Source organism: Empidonax traillii, unplaced genomic scaffold (genome assembly GCF_003031625.1).
Source record: "Empidonax traillii isolate 1590-97213 ecotype Southwest subspecies unplaced genomic scaffold, ASM303162v1 scaffold329:size853407, whole genome shotgun sequence".
Classification (NCBI taxonomy): Eukaryota; Metazoa; Chordata; class Aves; order Passeriformes; family Tyrannidae; genus Empidonax; species Empidonax traillii.
Genome location: NW_020955522.1, coordinates 250,985 through 272,121, shown reverse-complemented (window position 1 = coordinate 272,121; position 21,137 = coordinate 250,985). Strand labels below are relative to the sequence as shown.

At 38.1% G+C, this 21,137-nt stretch overlaps 1 protein-coding gene across 8 annotated transcripts in view; it reads left to right on the top strand.

The window, feature by feature from the left end:
- GLRA2 (glycine receptor alpha 2) overlaps positions 1-21,137 on the top strand; it is a 124,733-nt gene that overhangs the window by 14,858 nt on the left and 88,738 nt on the right. For 4 of the 8 annotated variants that reach the window (XM_027891740.1, XM_027891741.1, XM_027891736.1 and 1 more), the window contains exons 3-4: positions 10,396-10,463; positions 17,203-17,426. In XM_027891740.1, coding sequence (XP_027747541.1) covers positions 10,396-10,463; positions 17,203-17,426 — 292 coding nt within the window. Of the gene's footprint in view, positions 1-10,395; positions 10,464-10,559; positions 10,628-17,202; positions 17,427-21,137 lie in introns of all 8 variants that reach the window. The other 4 variants (XM_027891737.1, XM_027891739.1, XM_027891745.1 and 1 more) reach the window with 3 other exon arrangements.

Here is a 21,137-nt window from a genome sequence, read left to right as displayed (position 1 = left end):
CACTTTTGAGGTGTGTTTTGTGTGAGGTAAAGCACACACAATCTGTTAAAACCAGATTTTTATTCCTTGTTTTTTTAATGAAATAAAATTTTGACTTATCAAAGTTATGAATAATTAGAGACAGATTCAATTCAGGTCAATAAGTTCTCAGTGTGGATATAGTCTCATTTGCAGAAGACTTCTGGTCGGCATGACTGATGGTGGTAGAATCCAAAAAAAGACTAGATGCCCTGACCCTGCAAGGTGGTTTATGTCAGCAGAGCCCTGAGCCTATGTGAGAGCCATGTGATGCTGCTCACAGCAAGGCAGTGAGCATCCTACATCAGAAAGCTGGTTTGGTATTGATAAAAAAGTAAGCCAGTCAGTTTATAGGATGCTTATTTTCTAGGCTGGTGAAGAGTTCTTATTCCCTTCCCATTCTTACAGCCGTTTTTATATATAGGAAGAAACAATGACTGAAAAAACTGCCTGTGAAAGACACCCAAAAAGTACCTTAAGGATGTCCTGCAGTAAAAAGACAGTTCCTTTTTGGAATTTATGATGTGTGCAACCAGATAGGAACTTCCCAAAGGAAATGATGTGTGAAGGAGAAGGATAGGAGTCTGAGTTAAACAGGCAACAGATCAGATGATGGGAGCATTGAAGGGGAGAGTCAGGACAGAGGAATTTATTTCAAAATAATCTTTTGCACAGATTTTATGGAAATGAGTTGAACTGTAAGGAGGTAAAAAATGGGAAAGGTTTGAAAATAAAAGGAAAATTTTACTTTGTTAGTACTATAGTACTACTTAGTGAGTAGATGGGTCAGTGTGTCTCTGACCTGTTGCTGATTGACATCCATACCAGCTCCCGACCGTTTCTGTTGTCATTTCTCCATATCTATGAGCCATTCCATTTGTCTAAATCCCGTTGTTCATCTGTGTCCCATGTATCATTTGGTGTACAATTCCATAGCAGCCATAAATCAATGTCTGCTCCATCATGTTAGTCACCCAAGCTGCTTTCTTTCTTCAGATAGTAAAGCCAGGAACATTATGGAGGCAGTAAAGGAAAAGCTGGCAGAATTATGAAATAAAGTGAATGTCTGAGGCCCAGAGGAACAAGAAAGGAGTTAAAATCGATTCTGAGTCATCTCTGTGGCCAGAGAGAGAGGTATTGACCAAACCCAGTATTTGAGACTGTAGCTAGTGACACTTACAACTAAGCTTCCATTAATTTTTGCAACATAAGATCAGAATCACAGAGAAGGAACAAAGTAAGATATATTTAGAGAGGAAGGAAAAAAAGTAAAGTTTCTTTTTAAAGAAATGTTTTGAGGTGAGTATGCCAAGGAAAATGAAGCAGTTATTTCTGACTAAAAATAGAAACCAAGGCTGGTTGCAAACATTTCAATTTTTTGTTTTTTTTTTCATTAAGTATGTTGTCCCTCCTGCCTTCTCAGCAGACACTTGCAGTCTGTTAGATGAGTTGGTTACTCTGGCTTCTTGAAATATTATTCATAATAAAATTACCCAGAGGAGTTTATCTGAACAATGTCCCAGGCCTCTGCACACATTTTGCAGCTCACATGCTGATCAGTAGTGAAGAGCTCTTGTCTTCCTTAATGCAAAGCAACCTAGCAGTTTCTCAGGACCAGATGTGAGGAGAGTCTCTGCCAGCTGCTTGCAGTGAGGCTGAGAGCCACGTCAGTGAGAACTGTTCTGTGATAAGAAAAGAAATAGGTGCCTGGATCTGTTCATGTCAAAAGAAAAGCAAATTCAATTTCCCCAAATATTGTCCATTGCTCTAGCGCATTGGAAGAAGAAAAACTTTAAAAGGAGATGCCTTGCAGTGAGGTGCTTGTCATGACATGGAATGGAAAGATTTGAAAGACTGGTGCAAAGCTCAGAGAAAGAAAAAGAGTTTAATGGACATATGAAAAAATAAAGCATTGATTTGAATATTTTTAAAGTTAACATAAATACTAAGTAACTTTGCACTGTAAGCTTGTAGTTTCAGTGGGAAGTTTCCACATGTTAGATTTCTGAATCACTGTTTTTTAGATTTATTTCCATGGTCTCATTTGCACATGGAAGACTTTAGCTCTGGGACTGCCTGTGCTCAGTCACAACTATTGCTGCGAGTTGTGTAGAAATGTCTGAGTTAGCTTTTAAGTAATTTGCTCAGAGGTGCTTTGCACCACACCGAGATGATACAGAGCTCAGCACATGCTGAGGTTAATGGCCTCCAGTGAATTCCAGCCTGCCATGACTACCTTGGTACCGTCCCTCACACTACCCACATGAAAGGCAGATCTAGCACATTTATACAATCTGTTGTGACTGCTGTGGCTGTATATTCTTTGTAGACTAGCTCGGGTTAGCTGGGTAAATCAGGAACTTGTCAACTGTTTGAAGGGCTTTTCTTTTCTGAAATCCTGGTTTGTGCAGTGAAATAAAATAGTGCCTGAAAATTGTGCTGTGTCTATTAGATAACCTATGTGGATATATCCCACTGTAACTCAGAGCTGACAGTAATATATGTTTCTGTTATCAGCCTCAGCAGAAAGAGTCAGGGAAGAATGAACACATCATATGGACTATCCTGTAATGCCAAATGCAGAACTGAAGAGGTTTTGTAGTGTGAGACTTACCTTCCTCTTCCAGAATTGGGTCTGTGGACAAAAGCATTCACTGAATGTGAAGCATGAGAATCCAACAATTTTCACAAGCGCTTTAAGGCACAAAAAAGTGCATCTTAGCAGGGATTCTCCTTCCTCGGAACGCTGATAGGATTTTACCGGCATGACTCCTGTTACATTCAGCAATAGTCCCACAGCTGAAAACTCACATACCACTTCAGAAATTGGCTACTCACTGTTTGAGCTCAAACTGAGTCAATGTATATATAGAGAGATGGCTTTAGCTGTACTTACTCCAGAGAATTTTCTTTCTATGACTCTTTCTGTAATCACCTGAACCTGGTAATCACTTGAGTATTTGTCTTGTGAGGCCTCAGTGGTATTTTGCTGAGGAAGAGCTTTCAATTCTGGAATACTGCATGCCCTTTTTATATCCAGGTTGTGTCATAAGGCCATAGTCTTGCTCAAGTGCTTTATCAAGGAAGCAAGGGAAGGAGCTTAAATCTTGATGTGTGAGTAGAGTTCTCGTCATGTTACTTTGTTCAATTGTATTTGTGTGTGTGCCTGCATGTGCACTTCTGGAAATAGGCAGCAGGAACTAGGGAAAAATTGTACTTTTTGCTACCTGTAGTGCTTTCCTGCTGATTCCATTCAGCATTACCTCCATCTCTCACCTGCTGTAGGTGTGTTGTGTCTCCCCCAGTCTGTAGGACACTGTTGTCATAAGTCGTGTTGCTCACATATACTTGTCAGATATTGGTAATATTGGGACTGAGTGATATCAATAGGAATGAGAGTCCTGAAAAGAATTTAGGCATCTAAAGATCACTTCAGGTTTTTCTCTGGTTTTATAAATACTTTTTGTGACTCTTAGCCTTATTCTGTTGATCATAAATATATATTGATTACACAGAATATGATTCTGAGTCTTAGATGCACCAGCAGGCAACCAAAACCACTACCATATTCCTACTGGGAGAAATGGCATTCTCAGAAAGCTAGGTTATTATACATGACAGTTGAACTTTCAGAGGATGTTTGTTTTGGCTTGATGAAGCAGAACAATAATTTTGTCTTTATTTGATTTTACCAGCAAATTGCATCAGTGCAAAGTACCATACAACTACTGCATTTCTTGAGATCTCTAAGCTTATGATTTTTGCATTGTTTTTTTTTTTAATTTGAAGTTTTGTTTGTTTGTTTGTTTAGTGGGTGCAGTTTTTATCAATGAATAACAAGTGACATAAGCTTAATAATTCACATTGGATTATGTTGAACATTTCTAAAGAAGAAGAAATTCTCTGTTTACTGGATATGATTATACTTAGGCAGTCAGGGTGATGCACTTGACAGAAATGCCATAGAAAGACAACCTTATAAATGAAAGCCATCACTCCCCAACAAAAAAATGTCACTGTGATTTGTAAGCCTTAGGGTAACTATGTTGTATTGGTGCCATTAATATTGCCTCCTGTGACTAAGCTGTTAACACTCTAATGAGATGATGATATTTAAATAGAGGAAAACATTGGTTTTGCCCTGAGGCAGAATGATAGGCAAAGAGAGAAGTCCTACCTAGGTGCTTGCAATAACGACTACCTGTGGTCTGTCTCCTGCTTTCTTACAAGAACCTTATGCAAACTCCTTAAATCTTGAGAATTTTCTCATCAGGGTTTGGGCTATCCATTATACAGGTCCTTGAAAACAAGTGTGCAAGCTGCACTGCTTCTGGTGTAGCTGCAGAATCCCTGTGACTTAGAGGAACTTTCCAGTGCATCAAAGCTGCCTTTCTCTTCCTGGCCCAATATCCATGGTCTCTGGCCACAGGACTGGCTGAGCTTGCTTTAATAGCTCCAGTCTTTCTCCTGTCTGCCACACTCTGAGCAGGGAGGAAGCTAGGATGATGAGTAACTTGTTCCTGTCTAATGACCATGGCCAGCTGAGGTGTCCCAGCAGCCGTTCGCCCTTGCTGTCTGACTTACAGGGATGTACCTGCAGAACCATGAAGAGATGGATTGGCAAGCTCTTGAAGCAGTAATTCAGACACCTGTAGTACTTCAGCTGCAGAAGCAGAGCCCTCTATAGGGTTAGCTCTGTTTCAGTTCTCATAAAGACTGTGTTGGAGGCTGTTCAGTTTGGTTGGGATAAATGGTTGCTGAACCCCCAACTGTCTCCAGTACTGGCAATTAAAAAACCATCTCCAAGAAGTTCCTCTACCATACCCTGCTGTCCTAAGGTGTGTGTTACTGGTGCTTAGGTTGGCATCTGGGTCTTTGTCCTGCCCTCACCCACATTTCGATCATGTCCTTCATTTGAGCTCAGACATGAAATCCCTGCCCCAAGATGACAGGATTCTCAGTCCCTGGTGGGATCACTGCCTCTCCCCTTTGCTTCTTTGTCCTTTTCCTGGTTCCCTGCTCTATCTCCCCACCCAGATGGGATTGATTTTAGGCTTCTGAAACAGTCCTGGTCTGTAGTAAGGGGAGAAGGAGATTTTGGCTCACCTGTATATGAAACAAAATAAAACATTTGAGATGTTGCATTGGTGCAAGAGACAAAATGAGAAGGTAGACAGGAAATACTGTGTATAGAAAAAGACACAAGATTCTTCGCAGATCTGTAAATATATTGCCAATATGTCATTCCATAAGATGGTTTTACCTCATTATCTTTAATTTTTCTTTTGCATCTCTCTGTGTTGTCCACAGTTCACTGCGTGTGTACTGTACTTTAGTTTTCCTTACAAAATCCCTTAATAAATACACATATCAAAGAAAATTGGCAAGTGCACAGGTATAATTTTAAATCTCTTGTATGATTATAATATTCCCACTAAGGACAATTTAACTATATGGTTGAAATTATTGTGAAGAGAAGAAGGCTGCCAGGTGCAAACTGATAACTCTACACCAAAAAAGACAAGAGCCAGGATGAACTTGAGGATACAGATATGATTAGTTGCAGTTAGGATGATCTACAGGGCAAGAGTACAAGTAAATCTTCTCAAGAATGTATGAAATGAAGGCAGATTTCTGGCTGTGTGCTACCAATGCTGGAGAATATTTAGCAAAGGCTGGAGTTAGGAGCTGGATGGGGCTCAAATGTACTTCTTTTGGCGCTCATCACTCCATATGGGAACATTCCCACACATTGGGATGGGTTCACCCCCTCAGGCAGCTGATAAGGATAGGATTCATTCTCTAGCCAGATGGCAACAAGATCATAGACACTTTGGTACAGGACTTTTGAGGCAATATGCCACAGCAAATTCAGGGGAATATTCGATATATTCAGATTTCATGTGGTTATGGTGAGCAGATGAGTGTCAAGTTCCTGTAAGTGCTAGGTGTCCCAAGGTCACAGGAGGTGTATGATGTTATAAGGTCAGGGTTTTTCAAGAAGGCAGTGTATCAGAGAGTCCTACTGACTAGCAGCAGCAGCAGTAGCAGACCCTCTGGGGAAGCAGGGAAAAGAGAGCTGCAGGGAACAGAAGTGATATCTTAGCTGTTTATCAGAATACCAGACATCTACTTCCTGGTTGATTTGAGCATTAGCTGCCTGGTTTGGGCTTGTTTTGTTTTGTTTTGTTTCGTTTTGTTTTTTTCCTCCATCCTTTCAAGAAACAGACATTTCCCTTAAGACTCAAAGATCACTTTTATTATCTTGAATGTGCCCTGAAAGGCACCTTGTTGCATTGGAGGTGATGAAAGGAAAAGCAGGGGGAGAAAAAGATTTAATTATAAAGTATACTTTGCTTAATTTTTTTATGGGTAATGTCAGCTCTTTTTATATTTTAAGCAGTAAGGTCAAATTAAAGTTTTCCATTGCCTTTGAATAGTTTTAGATTGTGTTCTCAAACCTTGGCTGTACTTCACAGAAGTTTACTGCTTTCATTTTAAATGAACTATTAAATTAGGAAAATCTTATAGGATGGAGTCTGTTTTAGTTTAAAACCATTACCCCTTGTTCTACTGCAGCATGGCCTGCTGAAAGGTTTGTTCCCATCTTTCTTACAGGCCTGCTTTAAGTATTGAAAGGCCACAATAAGGTGTCCCTGGAGCCTTCTCTTCTGCAGGCTGAGCAAAGCCAACATACCTTTTGAATTTACAGAGAGGGATGTTGTGGGGTACTGTGTCGAAGGCCTTACAGAACTCCAGATAGCTGTCATCTGTAGCCCTTCCCTTGTCCACTATAGAAAGCTACCACATTGGGCACGCAGGACTTTTCCTTGGTGAAACTGTGCTGGCTGTCCAAAATCACCTCCCTGTCCTCCATTTGCTTTAGCATAGCTTCTGGGGGATCTGTTCTATGATCTTCCCAGGCACAGGGCTGAGGCTGACAGGTCAGTAGTTCCCAGGATCTGCATTCTCCTCTTTTTTGGCAAGTACATCAGTCAACTTCCTCAAGATTCTGGAATGCATTGAATCAGGTCCCATAGACTTATCTTCAAGTTCCTCGGGTGTTCACAAACGTAATCTTCTCTCTTTTGTTTACTGAGTTTGCTGAGTTCTTACACTGTTCCACACCTACCAGTAGAACAGAAGTAAAAGACACTATGTAATTATATAATCGAGTAGGGAAATGGAGGTATTTGCTTTTTTGTAAGATACAGTGCTCTACCATGTAGCTACTCAGTGTACACCTGGACTGCAGTCTGTGATGTGGTAGCATATTTCCTGGCATACGTAAACATGTTTTCCTAACATAGTTAAGCATCTTTACTAGGTTCTGCTGGCACTCAGGAACTGTCATACTCACATATGAAGGCTTTTGCAAGACAGCACCTTGATATCAAAGAAAACTTGACAAAGAGCATAGGAAGATGCCAAGGCACTTAATGCCTCCTTCACTACAGTCTTTACTATCAAGAATGGTTTTCAGGAATCCCATGCCACTGAGACCTGTGAAAAGGTCCAGATCAATAAAAACTCAGTGGAGGAGAATTAGATTACAGAGCATTTAGGCAAACTGGACACATATGAGTCTACAGGAACACATAGGACATACCCACAAGTAGAACATGGTGCTAATAACACAAGGGTTGTGGTTTTGGTTTCCATATGAACAATTCACTTAAGAGTTGGACTCAGTGATCCTCATCGGTCCCTTCCAACTCAGAATGTTTTGTGAAAGTGCTATGAAAGATAGGTGGTTGCATTCTTAATTATCTTTGAAAGGTCATGGCAACTGGAGGAGGTTCCTCATTATGTGTTAATAAAATGTCACGCCTATGTCTGAGAGGGACAAGGAGGAGAATACAGGACCTACAGTCTGGCCAGTGTTACCTCAAAGCCTGGAGCAAATCTCTTGAAGCCGTTTCAAGGCATGAAGATGACTGGTGGTAGTCAACATGGATTTATGAAGGGCAAATCATTCCTTACAATGCTAATTGCCTTCTATGAGGACTTGAAAGGCTTCATGAATAAGGGGAGAACAGTGTGTATCTCAGCTTTAGCAAGGCTTTTGACACTGTCACTCACAACTTGGAACAGACTAGCTAAATGGGCATGGAAAACTGACTGAATTGCCATCCTTAAAGGGTTGTGAACAGCAGCACATAGTCCAGCTGGAGGCCAATCACTACTGGTGTACTACAGGCATTGATACTGGGTCAATACTGTTTAACATCCTCATTAATTACCTTGATAATGAGACACGGTGCATCCTCAACAAAGTGGCAAGACTGGGAGGAATGGTTGATGCCTTAGAGAGTTGTGCTGCCATTCAGAGGGACCTGGATAGGCTGCACATATGGGCCAACGTGACCTCACTGTGTTCAGCAAAGGGAAATGCAGTCTTGCACCTTGGCAGGAACAATCTGGGGGATGACCAGCTGGAATGCAGCTTTGCAGAAAAGGACATGGGGTCCTGGTTTACACCAAGTTGAACATGAGCCAGCAATGTGCCCTTGCAGCAAGGGCAGCCAATCACCTCTTGGGCTCCATTAGAGCACTGCCAGCAGACTGAGGGAAGAGACCCTTTGCTCTGCTTAGAACTGGTGAGACACACCTGGAATGCTAAGTCCAGCTCTGGGCTCCCCAGTGTGAGAGAGACATGAACTTACTGTTATGGGCCCAGCAAAATGTCGCGAAAGTAATTAAAGTTTGGAGGATCTGTCATACAAGAAGGGGCTGAGATTGCTGAGTCCTGGTGAAAAGAAAGTTCTGGGGGATCACATTGAAATGCATGAATAACTGATGGGGTGTAAGTAAAGAAGATGGAGCCAGAGTCATCTCAGAGGTACCTAGTTACAGGAGAAGAGGCAGTGGACACAAGCTGAAACACATGAAATTCCATGTAAACATGAGAGAAACCTTTTACTGTGAGGGTGACTAGGCACAGGTTGCCTAGAGAAGCTGTGGAGTTTCCATCTCTGGATATATGCAAAGTCTGATGTGGCATGGTCCTGAGCAACATGCTCTACCTGATCCTGCCCTGGGACCATATGGGCTAGGGGAACTAGGTGATCTCCAGAGAGAGATTTCTTCTTTTCCAATTACAATGATTCAGTGATTCAGTTTGTCTGGATGAAAAGAAATATGTTAGTCAAGGTGCCCAGACAGTAGAAATGTAACCAATTAAAAGGAATAAAAAGGAAAATATAGGGGGAGAATAGCAAAGTATTCACTTTGTGTTGGCTTGGTATTGAAAGTGGAAACACATTTGCAATATAAAAAGAAAGTGTTTTAAAAAGAATTTTTGTAAAAAACTGAGTTGAACAACACACTTCATTGGAAATTAACAGCCTCAAAATGTATTACTATTGGGATTTGGATTCCCAAACCCGACATGATTGTTTCCTGGAAGGTGGGTGGCCTAGCACTTAGGAACTTGACAATGCACTAGGTTTCACTGGGCTCATTACTTTATCTTTCCATTTTTCAGAAAAAAGACAGTGTTAGTGTTTCCATCTTTTCTAAATCTAAATATGAAACTAAATGTGGATATTTATATTCTCTACACTTTTTTTTTATTTATATGGAAAATTATATGATTAAAAATAAAAATGGGAAAAAAGAAGAAAGTACTTGATACCAAATGCTTGTACCAACTTTTTTTGTGACTGAAATTCAGGCATTTAGCATTAATCCTTGTTAATTCAGGTAAGAACCCCTGTTTATTTCATCACGCCTAAAAAATCAAGGAGACTAATAAACAACTAATTAAATATTAAGTCCCCTTCAGTCTGCTACATGTCAGTGACTGCTGAGTACCAGCAAAGGAGGTGGGAGGAAAGAGAATACAAACAACTGTTTAACAAAAGTTATGTCAAGCTGGAACAGATATTGCTAAAGTATCTGTTTGTGGCAAACCAGACATCTCCAGATCAGGTGCACAAAGAGTTGTCTAAGTCGATTTTCAGGGGCCTGGAGTCTATGTGAAAAGTGGCCCTTGTGGGAATTGGAGTAAATGCTGAGAGATAATTTTTAATTTTAAGTCCTGGAGGAAGCGAGAAGAGAGAGAGGAGTGGTTGCAGTGCTAAAGTATATTCTGTGCTGGTACAGTGCATAAGAAAAAAGCCCTCACTCAACGCTGTTGTGAATCTCTAAATGCAAGGATGTAGTTCTGTGTATTTATATAACAATTTCCAGTGAAACTAGGTTAAGTAAATCAGCACTGATGATGTTATTCTTTTGATCAAAATTTACATGATCTGCTTGGGAAAACTCACTTTCTACTTGTTTTCAGCCACATCTGTACCAGGTTGTACGGAGGCTGAGGGATCTTTACTTTTGTTTCAATGTATATTGCAACATTTTTATTGCATTCCACAGGTCCTCCAGTAAACGTTACTTGCAATATTTTTATCAACAGTTTTGGATCAGTCACAGAAACCACAATGGTAAGTGCTATGATGTCATTGGCGAGAGAACAGCAATACTTAATATATGTCATGAACAAAACCTGTCAATTTTTCTATTTATTGTTCAACTTGCAGGTCCTCCTGTAAATGTTACCTGCAACATATTTATCAACAGCTTTGGTTCAATAGCAGAAACTACAATGGTGAGTGGGACTGGTCATTGAAGCCATCTTGTGAAGGAGTGGGATGTGATGTAGAATAGGGATGCTCAGGACATGGGGATATTTACTAAGTTATGAAGCTACTATAAACCTACCAGCTGTATAATAATAATAAAATAACAAAAAATAATACAGAATAATTATGTAAGAGATATATAAATTACTAAACTCACCTATCAAGTCCAAATGCACCTATGTAGGAACCCCACCACAGTCTGTAGTGACTGTGGTGGCAGCAAATATAAGTGTGTGCAAACCTGCTTTCTCAGGTTTTATTAGTACTGAAGAGACGAAGGAATGGCTGGAGCTCAGCTGTGGGGCTCCCTGCCAAGTACTCTATGCTTGAGTGTGTTTTACACTACATGCTGAATTATCTGCTGCTGCAGATAACAGTCTTGTTTAACTTAGATAAATCTTTGTGAATTGCAGCCACATCAGTAAAAAAAAAAAAAAAAAAAGTCAAAATGAAAATTTCAGTTTTAATTATGATAAATCTAAAAATAAACAGTTCTATTTTTCTTTTCAACATGAGATTTTGATTTTTAAAAATCCAAAAATTTAGGATTAACCAAATCTATCTAAAAAAATTAAAATTAAAATTTTACTCCTTTTTTTTTTTTAATCTGGAAGACTAGCAGTCTATTATATTTTTTCAATATTTGGTAGGAAAAATAAAAACTATTCTTATGAATCCATTTAGAAAGATTCTGAGTTTTTAAATTCTCCTGTAAAAAAATGAACAAAAATGATCCGTTGTTTATTTAAGCGTACATACACTTGACTATAGGGCTTAGTCCAGAGAGATATTTTTGATGGCTTTCTCATCATAATGTGATAAACCCATAATAATTATTAGGTGCTCATATGTATGGGACTTCTGAAGCAATTGCAATGTAGTTTCACAGCTGTTTTCCAGGGATTCCTACACAGCATCCAGGTCTTTCTGGATTTGCTGAAGCTAGAGGTAGTAAAGATGCTTGGCTTCCGAAAGGACTGAGATCCTTGTAACTAAAAATGAACTTGATACCCACAAAAGGACTTAAAGTAAACCAAAGAGCTATTTTTTTTTATAAAATTGAGTAAATACTGCCTTGCAAGCCTTGCCTTATGAAGGAAGAGCAGATATTTAGCCCAACTTATATATTTTGTTTAATATTCACTTAGATTTCGTTATAATTCCTACCATCATTTCAGAAAGTGATGCCTAAGGAATGTAGAAACACAAAACGTCCTTTCCTAAATAATTTTATTTAAACCCCCCCCCCGTTACTTAATGTTTTCTAGATAAAAAAGGCAAGTTTTTTCTAGACCAGATTCCTTTCTTAAATAGTGTGGGAAAGACTCTAGTATAAATGACAATCTGTAACATACATAGCTATAAAACAAACAGATAAGTTAATGCTTTAGAGTATTTATCTTTAATATTTTAAAAACACCTTAAAAGAAAATTAAAATTAATTTAAAAATTACAAGGAAAAAAACATATCATGGTGTAACATAATTATTGACAGACTTAATTTTCATTATTTTTGGAAAACTTCAGTTGTTTTTCCTGTGTTTAAAGGATCGTGAGAAGATAGCTATGAATGTAGCCTTTTTACCCAGACATGTTTGTTGATCCTAGTATGCAGAGCCATCAGCATAGCATGAAGCAGCAAGAATCCTGCACGTCACTAGCTTTACAAGATGGCATTCAATGAAAATATTTGCACGACCTAATGCTGATTGCATTAATTAGACTCCTTCATTGCTTTGATTAAATCCCCTCATTGCATTTTACCTTCTATCAAATATGTTAATGTGCACCTTTCCAATGTTCATTAACACATTTTGCTGAAAACAGCCAAACATTCAAGCAGTTGAAAACAAAGACTATTGGCTTTCTTATTTTGCTTTGTTCATAATATCTGCTGAAAGTGTGGAAAGATTTCTCTAAGATGCTGTTCAATGGTTTGATATTGATTTTCTTAATGCTGTCACTTCTTTAATGACTATTGTGACTAGTTTTAGCAGTCTGCTCTGAGAGGCAGACATCAATTACTGTTCCATCTACTTTGCCTTTCTGAAATAGATATAATCATGTGGTAAAATTGTTGGCATCCCTTGTGATAAATAACAACTTTTGTTTGACTCCCAGGAATCGTTTTTCCCTTTAAAATGCTCTTGATGGTTTTGACATAAAACTAAACGATTCATTTAAAAGCCTGGATTGCAAATTCAATAGAGACACTCCTGTCTCAGAGGAGAGGAATGCTTAGTGAAACCATGTATATATACTGAAGGGACATTATCAGAATATAATTTGGATGATCTACAGCAGTTCATTGGAAACTTGGGAGATGAAAACTTGTTTAGAGAATCTTTCAGTTGAAGGAATTGACATGGAAAACAGGATTACAGTCCCAGACCTACTAAATTCAGTAAGCCAGGTTCTCATTAACATTACCAAGAGTATTTGCTGTTTTCTGATTAAGAAAGAAAGCAGGATAAAACTCCTCCCTGTGTGAAAAGCCAGCACAACTCCAGTGTGCTCTTCTAAAAGCTAAAAGTTCTAATTAAGAAATAAAACAAGATTTTGTGCTGGTTCACATGGATGAATTCCACAGACCCTTCATGAGTTTTAGTCTCAAAAATCTAGAGAAACAAAGTGCATGTATATCAGTCCTTCTGCTCTATGGGACATATGGGACAGTATCCCAACAGATTTTTTTTTTTTCCCCTGCAAAAGAAATTTTTTTCTTCCATATTAGAATGATATATATTATACAAAATGAAAAGAGGAAAAAAAAGGCCAGAGTCACGATGATATAGTTGGAAATTTTCTTCACTGATTTTTCTTTCATATAAGTTCTAATTTGCAGAGAAAGAAAAAAAGATGATCCTGAGTAACTTCACTGAATAAAGCAGTAAACTCTGTATCTATTTTTGGAAGCATTCACACGTGCAGTATTCAGCAGAAAATTCACTGTACGGCATGACTGCTGTTGAGTATCACAGATGAGTAATCTACATCAGCCTGGGCAGCATCCCAAAGAATTCAGATGTTCAGTGTTGCTAATGACCAGTATTTTTTAGCTATCAGCTGTAGGAGAAGCTAAGAGAGTTTGTACATTGACAAGCTAATTGTTAATTACAGAAATGACTAACTGTGAGGACATTGTTATTGTCGTTATGCCCTATAATCAATGACTGACACTATGCAGCAGGTTCTCTGTTGGGGTGAATGCATCAAACTCCAGTTGTGTTTTAAGTACTTCTGTTAGCAGAAGAAATTGCCATTCCTTTATTTTAAAAGCTTGGCTGTGGCTGGCTGTACTGTCTTCCAAGTAGAAAAAAACCCTAAACCATAATTGGAAATAAGCTTGTTAGATCCTGATTAATTCACATGTATAGTTTTAAATACACAAAAGGCTCCCACTGAAGTAACTGGGGACACCTTGCATGCTTAGATTCATAGGTAACCAAGTCCTTTTCTGTTGCATGGCCTTGAAGTGGGTCATTAAACCACTACTTTTCAGTTAGCATTCCTATTTAGTGTTTTTGATAAGCCCCTCCAATTCATGGAAGACTAGCTAAGTTAGCTGTTTGTCTCAGACACCTGGCTCAACTCAGTGGCAATCAATGCTGTTGGAGGGGAAGATGGGAGGAAAGCTGAGATCTAAGATCAGTGTCAGTTCAGAAACAGAAAGTAGCCGTGAAGAGGGAGGAGGGTTCCCCTGCACTCCCCCTGCCACAGCAGTGCTGAGAACAAAGGGATCCAGAGCTTTGCTGAAGCTCTGGGCAGTGGATCTAGATTTGGATTTGCTGAAAGATGATTTCTATCTACATTCTTATAACATAAAATAAGTATATCTCTGGATTGAGTCCCTAAATCTTCAGATAAAGCTACTGAAACTAATCAGATTAATATTCTTTCAGTATGTTGGTACTACTCTGACCTTATGGCTTGAGAACAGAGGAAAGCTGTTTATCTAAGTTGCCTTGAGCTATTGCTGGCATTGGTGTTGCAACTGAGATGGAATCTTTTGGTCCACACTCCTTGTTCAGAGCGGTGGTGCTGTCAGAAGGAATTTGCAGAGCAGGTGTACTCATGGTTGTGTAGGAGTGCATTACTACAGTCTACCCACTTCTACCCTCAGGAGCTTGCAAAATACACACTGTAGTCTGCCTCAGCCCCATGTGGTTCTGCCATTCTCAAGAGAATTTTTCTTCAAAAGACAGTTACAATGTTAGCACAGGAAAAGTAAATTCAAAATTCTGCACATGATTAGGTCTCAGTGTGTAAACACACATCCCTCTCAACTGCTTATACTGCAAGCATAGGAGGAAAAAATAATGCTGGGTTTTTTTTATGTGTATCTTATATTTCCATTTTTATTTCTTATTAAAAAATATATATACATATATATTTAAAGCCTGTCAGACATAAGCAACAGTTTCAGTCCTGTTTTGCTTCTAACAAGTCTTGCAGAGGCAAAGCATCAGTGAGATGTCTCTGATATATTTATGAAAGGACATATTGAAAAATGTAGTTTAATCCAACATTATTTACGATTTTGATATAATATATATCATCATATGCAAGCTTTTCTATTCACAAAGATTTTTCAGACTATTTTTAATTATCTAAATCACCAACCACCAGGGTTCATTTTTAAAATATATTTCTATATAATTTACTGATTTGACTTATTTATGATTTCTATATCATGGGGAGGAAAATCCCTCTGCTTTCCATAGGCTTCATTATATATTTTCTTACATAGAAAAATTAAAGGCAGTTGCACAACTAGTTGTAGAAGTTTTTTTCTATCAGCAGTTGCTGATGACAGCTCTTGCCTTCTTTTCTGCAGAATTAAAATCAAGTACTTTCCTGGATTTATGGCTAAAGCTGTCCCATATAAAATTTAAGAGACATATAAAGACACATATAAATTTAAAGACACATTATAAACATAAGACACTCTCAGTTTCTAAGGCCGAGAAATAAGGAATAGTATGCTTATGGATAGGGCATCCTTACAAGATGTGATGACATTTTATAAGCTCAGAACTGCAAGTAGCTATTTGATCTTTAAATGTCTGAAACACGACCATCATGAAAAGTACAATATGGGCTTTTGTAAGTATCTTTAATAAACAGGCTATTCTTGAGACCTCTCTTGGGTCTGTCTTGCTCTGATTAGTAAACTTTCCTGTCTATGTAAAACATCTGTGTAAAACAGCAAAATAAAAACTAAAAATAAAAGGAAGAAAAGTCATGATCATAGTGAGATTGTGAAGGATCAGCTGTTGGGTTAAAAAACTGCATTAGTTTGGACGTCAGAAGTTTTCTGTCAGGGCAGCAGCACACTTCCCTTACACCCTACCGAGCAGAGGATGGGAAAGTTGAAGCTTGGAAGGGCTTGTTCACAGAGTCTGCATATAGGGCAAGCTGCAGCTCTAATCAGAGTAAGAATATTTATCTGCATTTCAAGAACAATAAGTTCTTTAGACTATACAGTTCAGTTACTTAACTAAACCCAGGTCAGCTCATACATTTTCCAAGTCAAAAGCACAGTGCAGCCATTTTAGTGGACTGCAGTTACCATAAAACAAATCCTAAACGTGAATGGTTTGTACTGCCAACAGAATTAGTTGATAAAATATTCCTTCAGATAATACAATAAATATTATTAAAGAATTTTTTCTAGAGGAAGATTAGATGTATTTCTAAGAGAGTGTTCACAAGCAAATTCAAAGTAGTAATTTCAGGTAAATATGCTATGAAAGCAAAGAAAGCTGGGAGTGATGACTTTGGAAATTTGGAATAAGGAGAATAAGCATTTGCTTCTTTCCATTCCCTCCAAAGAGTTTAGCCCCTAAGTGCTCTTTGCACGCTCCTTGTTAATAAGCAGTTCTTGACAGTGTTAATGTTCATTGTAAATAAACCTCTAAATAATTGCTGCCTTTCCCAGTTTTGACTAGCAAACCACTGAGCAGAAGAATACAATTAGGCCAGTTTTAATGGGATGCAGAGAAGGAGGAGTAAATGAAGGAACATAGAGAGAAAAGCATACAGTAGATAGAAAAAGCAAACAAATAGTAAATAAGAAGTGCTGAATTAATTTCTTCTATACAGTTTTAGCTTCACTGGAATTAGCAGCTATTCATGAGTACATTAGACATAATTGATTTGCATATTGGAACCAATTTATTTAAATTGCTAGTTTCACAGAATATTTGTTGAAATTGTATATATCTAGCTGCAGTGCTTTTTGATTTTCTAAGCACCTCTGAGTTAATTCATAGAATTTGAAAGAGGGTTATATTTGATATTGGAGGTTGCAGTTAATATTTTTCTCATCACTGAAGGAATTTTGATTTGGAAAATGTAGCTGTTGGTTCAATGCAGCATTTTGACAGCTTTATTTTCAAATGACAGCTCTGATGTTCAAAGGGTAACACAAATGTTTGCTGTAATCCTGGTACTGTAGTAAATCTAAGAGCATAAAGAAAGCTAAAGCAGGCTTCCAGTTTTGGTGGCTTAGTAACCTTTTTACATGGCATTTCTGTAGGACTACAGAGTGAACATTTTTTTGAGACAGCAGTGGAATGACTCACGTCTGGCTTATAGCGAATATCCTGATGATTCCCTGGATTTGGATCCCTCTATGTTGGACTCTATTTGGAAGCCAGATTTATTCTTTGCCAATGAGAAGGGAGCAAATTTCCATGATGTCACAACAGACAACAAGTTGCTGAGGATTTCTAAAACTGGAAAAGTGTTGTACAGTATCAGGTAAACCAATTCAATTTATTTTTTTATTTTCATCTCCTTCTTTCTCCTCCCTGTTTTTCTGGATTAAATGTACATATTTAATTTTTTGTTTTCCCATGTGTACAACTTAAATGAGACTTAATCATAGCAGGGTAGAAGGAAAGTTTGCCTGTGTTCCTTTGCTAAGCTTTTACTTTTCACAAAATAGTCTCTAAGTGGCACAGCGGTACTTCTCAGTCTTGTTGAAAACTTGAGGCTGTCGAGAACTTTAATGGTATGCCTCGGTAATTCCCATTAGTGTTAGCTAAAGTCACTACTTTTACAAAGAAAGGAAATCAACTCTGTAGTCTGTAGGTTGCAATTTAAAAGTAAAGAGGAATAGTATTTTAAATGACTGCTCAACACTTTAAGTAAAAACAAACTTGAAATGCAATAAATTTGATGGGCAAGTCACTGGCTAATTGGTTATATCTATTCACATTTAAAAATAACTGTAATTATGGAAAGTTTTTTTTTTTTTAGACTAAGTGCATTGAAATGTGTGCCATGTGACTAGATTAAGGCTGAATTAATAAACACTGACAAAATATGATCTGATATGACCTGATGAAGTGGGACATATGCAGAGAAACAGAGTTGCATTCCACAGGCATAAACAGCAGCAAACAATCTGCAGTATTTATTTGACATTCAGCTTACAGTGAGACGCTAATTGCTGAATATAGGTAGCCAAAGATGCAAAACACTCTATTATTGCTCTTATGCTTATTCAAAATGAATTAACTACCTCTTCTTATTTGTTCTTTGTTCCTGGGAATGCTTCTTGGCTTTTACCTTTCTTGCACTGTAGAAAGTAAACATGATTGTATTTGTTTAACAGTTTGTTTAGTGAATTTACTCATCTGTAAAGCAGATTAGTTTTGAAGGCAGTTGTTTTTGATGGGGCATTCTGTTTGTGACTGCATTTTCATTAGAGGAATTATTATTGATCCAGGCTCAGGATAACTGTGTTCTTTGGGATGTTAAATAAATAAATATTAGCATGGTGCTTCCTCTATTTACATAATTCTTGTGGAAATTCTTTGATAAGAGCCCAGAAATATTTGGATGAATCAAGTGAGGTGGAAAGCAAACGGCTACTGAGCAAGGTTTCAAACTCGTGTACCTGAACAGTTTGAGAAAAATATTAGGATACAAGAATTGAACTAGCACTAGCAGAGTGATACATATGCTGTCACTTACCAGTATTTCCTGTTTCACCCTGAGAAAGAAATGAATGCATATACTTGTTTGATTGACATGAGACACCATCTTATTGGAGGAAACAGTGGAGTTGGATGATGTGAATGCAGATGGATAATTTTCCTTACATTTGTCCATGAGGAAAAAGTAATATTTTGAGCTGCCATATCACGTTTGTAAAGTTCCCACACTTAAATGCAAATTGTTTGAAGCAGAGTAAGCAGTATTGCAACAGAGCACTAAGCAAAGCTCATTGCTTCTCATTTGGGTGTAACAGAGTAACAGAGGCTTTCCTGACACCTCTAGCATGGCATATTATTTGTTAGCACTTTAAAGAAAACTTTCCAGACTATGGAAACTTGAAATCAGAAGGAATTAGAAAAACTTGTCTTTATTCTCTAGATACTGGGCTAGATACACCTGTGTTACGTCAGTTGCTTGTAGTTGTGCTGTGTGTAAACAAGAATAATTTAGTGATTGGTTTCAGTATACTGGGAATGTTCTATTGCTGCCATTTTCACTACTACACCAATAGCACTTTGCCTGCCATCGTGATATTTAACATTTAGCATTTAGTTTACTTTAAGTGTTTAAAGCACTTCACAAAGCATCTGAGATATTGCACTGTCACCTGTTTTGTCATATTTCCAAATTTAATAAAATCAAGGTCAGGTTAATATCTCATAAATACAAACCATTCTGTGCATAAAATGAGATTGAACTGCTCCTGGTAAATAATGGGTAAGAAGCAAGGTGTGTGTATTATATGAGAATGATATCCCTCTTCCCTATATATTGCACTGAGAACATGGAAATACACCATGCAAGAGATTCGACTGTGCTATGGAATGCTCTGAGGCCAAACCTGCCCTTTGTGAACAGAATTTGGAAGGTCACCTGCTACTGGCACATATTTTACTAAAACAAGTTGTTTGATATAGGATATGGGTGCTCAGATAAGGTATGAAAGGGTGAGTGAGGGTCTGGCCTGTGTGTTACCTCTACTGCAGTGCTTGGCTATGGGAATTATCTCACCCTGTGGTAAGCATGAGGCTCTTCATCCTTCTTTCAGTGAGGGACAAGCCATCCTACATTTAGTGGTGATGGTAGGCATGATGCAGATTTGCATCATAATTTACCTTATAATAACTAGTTACGTTGCTCATGCTTGCAGATTCCCATATCTATATTTAATTCTCTGGGAGTTGTTACAGGAAACAAAAGGGTTGTTAATGGTTGATGTACCCACCTATGAATCATAAGTTTAGGAATCAAATGCCATTTTTAGATGTTTGCTGCAAGCTCAAATGACTGTCTCGATATTTATTTTGATCTCAGAGCTATGTAAAGCCTCAATCTCTATATCTGGATAACTAGTCTACCCCATTGAGTGCTGCAGGGAGAACTAGAACCTTGTGGAGGGAAGAACCCAGCACTACTTAATGCTACAAATATATGCTATTGCCACTAGAGATGTAGCAAGAGCTCTTAGAGGCACATGTATTTGGAGAAGTCAGCAGTTACAGCAAAGTTATATTCAGCAAACAACTTCACTTTAGTCAAGATCAGTCTCAGTTGCACTATCCAAACTGTTAAATAGCTATAACTTATATTTTAAAGCATTCTGCAGAGAGCAGTCAACACGAAGGGTTTGTATAGCAGCTTTCAATAAAATTAGTTTGTGTTTATTCTGTATGCAGAAAAATAATGAGAGTTAAAATCATAATCTACATAATGTCACCCCCTAGATACTTGTGACTCATCCACTCCCAACCCTTGACTGATCTCTGCATGGATTTTGAAGGGGCTTATGCACATGGAAAGCTTGGCAGCACCGTGTGATGATACTAAGTATCCTGTTCTGGGCATTCACATTCTGTGTGACACCTGTATTTTGCATTGCATACACCATTGCATTGGTTTTATGTTCCAGAGACAAGGATCATATCTGCTCTGGCCCATTGAGGACACCTGAAACATCAGAAAAATGCTAAATCAACTCACAGGAGGCTTTACATTTTCTCCAAGCCACCCATTTGTGGTACCTGATTCCCACAAACTCATTTCAGGCTGTCAGCCAGCTCAGAATATTAGCATCTGCCTGAAAGCTTATTTTAGCAAAGTGATAGAAAGTGGTTTTATTTAAGGTTTGTGTACTTTTTTTCTGCATTAATTGCCTCCTTCTCTTTTTAATATTTTCAGTGCATCTCAGCCATATGAGATTGATTCAGAAGGTGATATAATTCAACTGTAATGTTGATCCACGGCACTGAACCTAGAATATATTGGTCAGGAAGGTAAAGGCCTTGTAAAGATTTTTTTTTTTCCTGCTCCAGAAAACACTCTCAATTGCCTAATAAGGTTGTAGAGCTGTGCTCTGAATTGTGGTGCCAGTGCATTTAGCCAGAAATAGTTACAAAGTAGATTACTACATATTTTTTAAATATGAGAAGATTTTAGAATGTGTTGCAGAATTTGACAAGAGAGCCA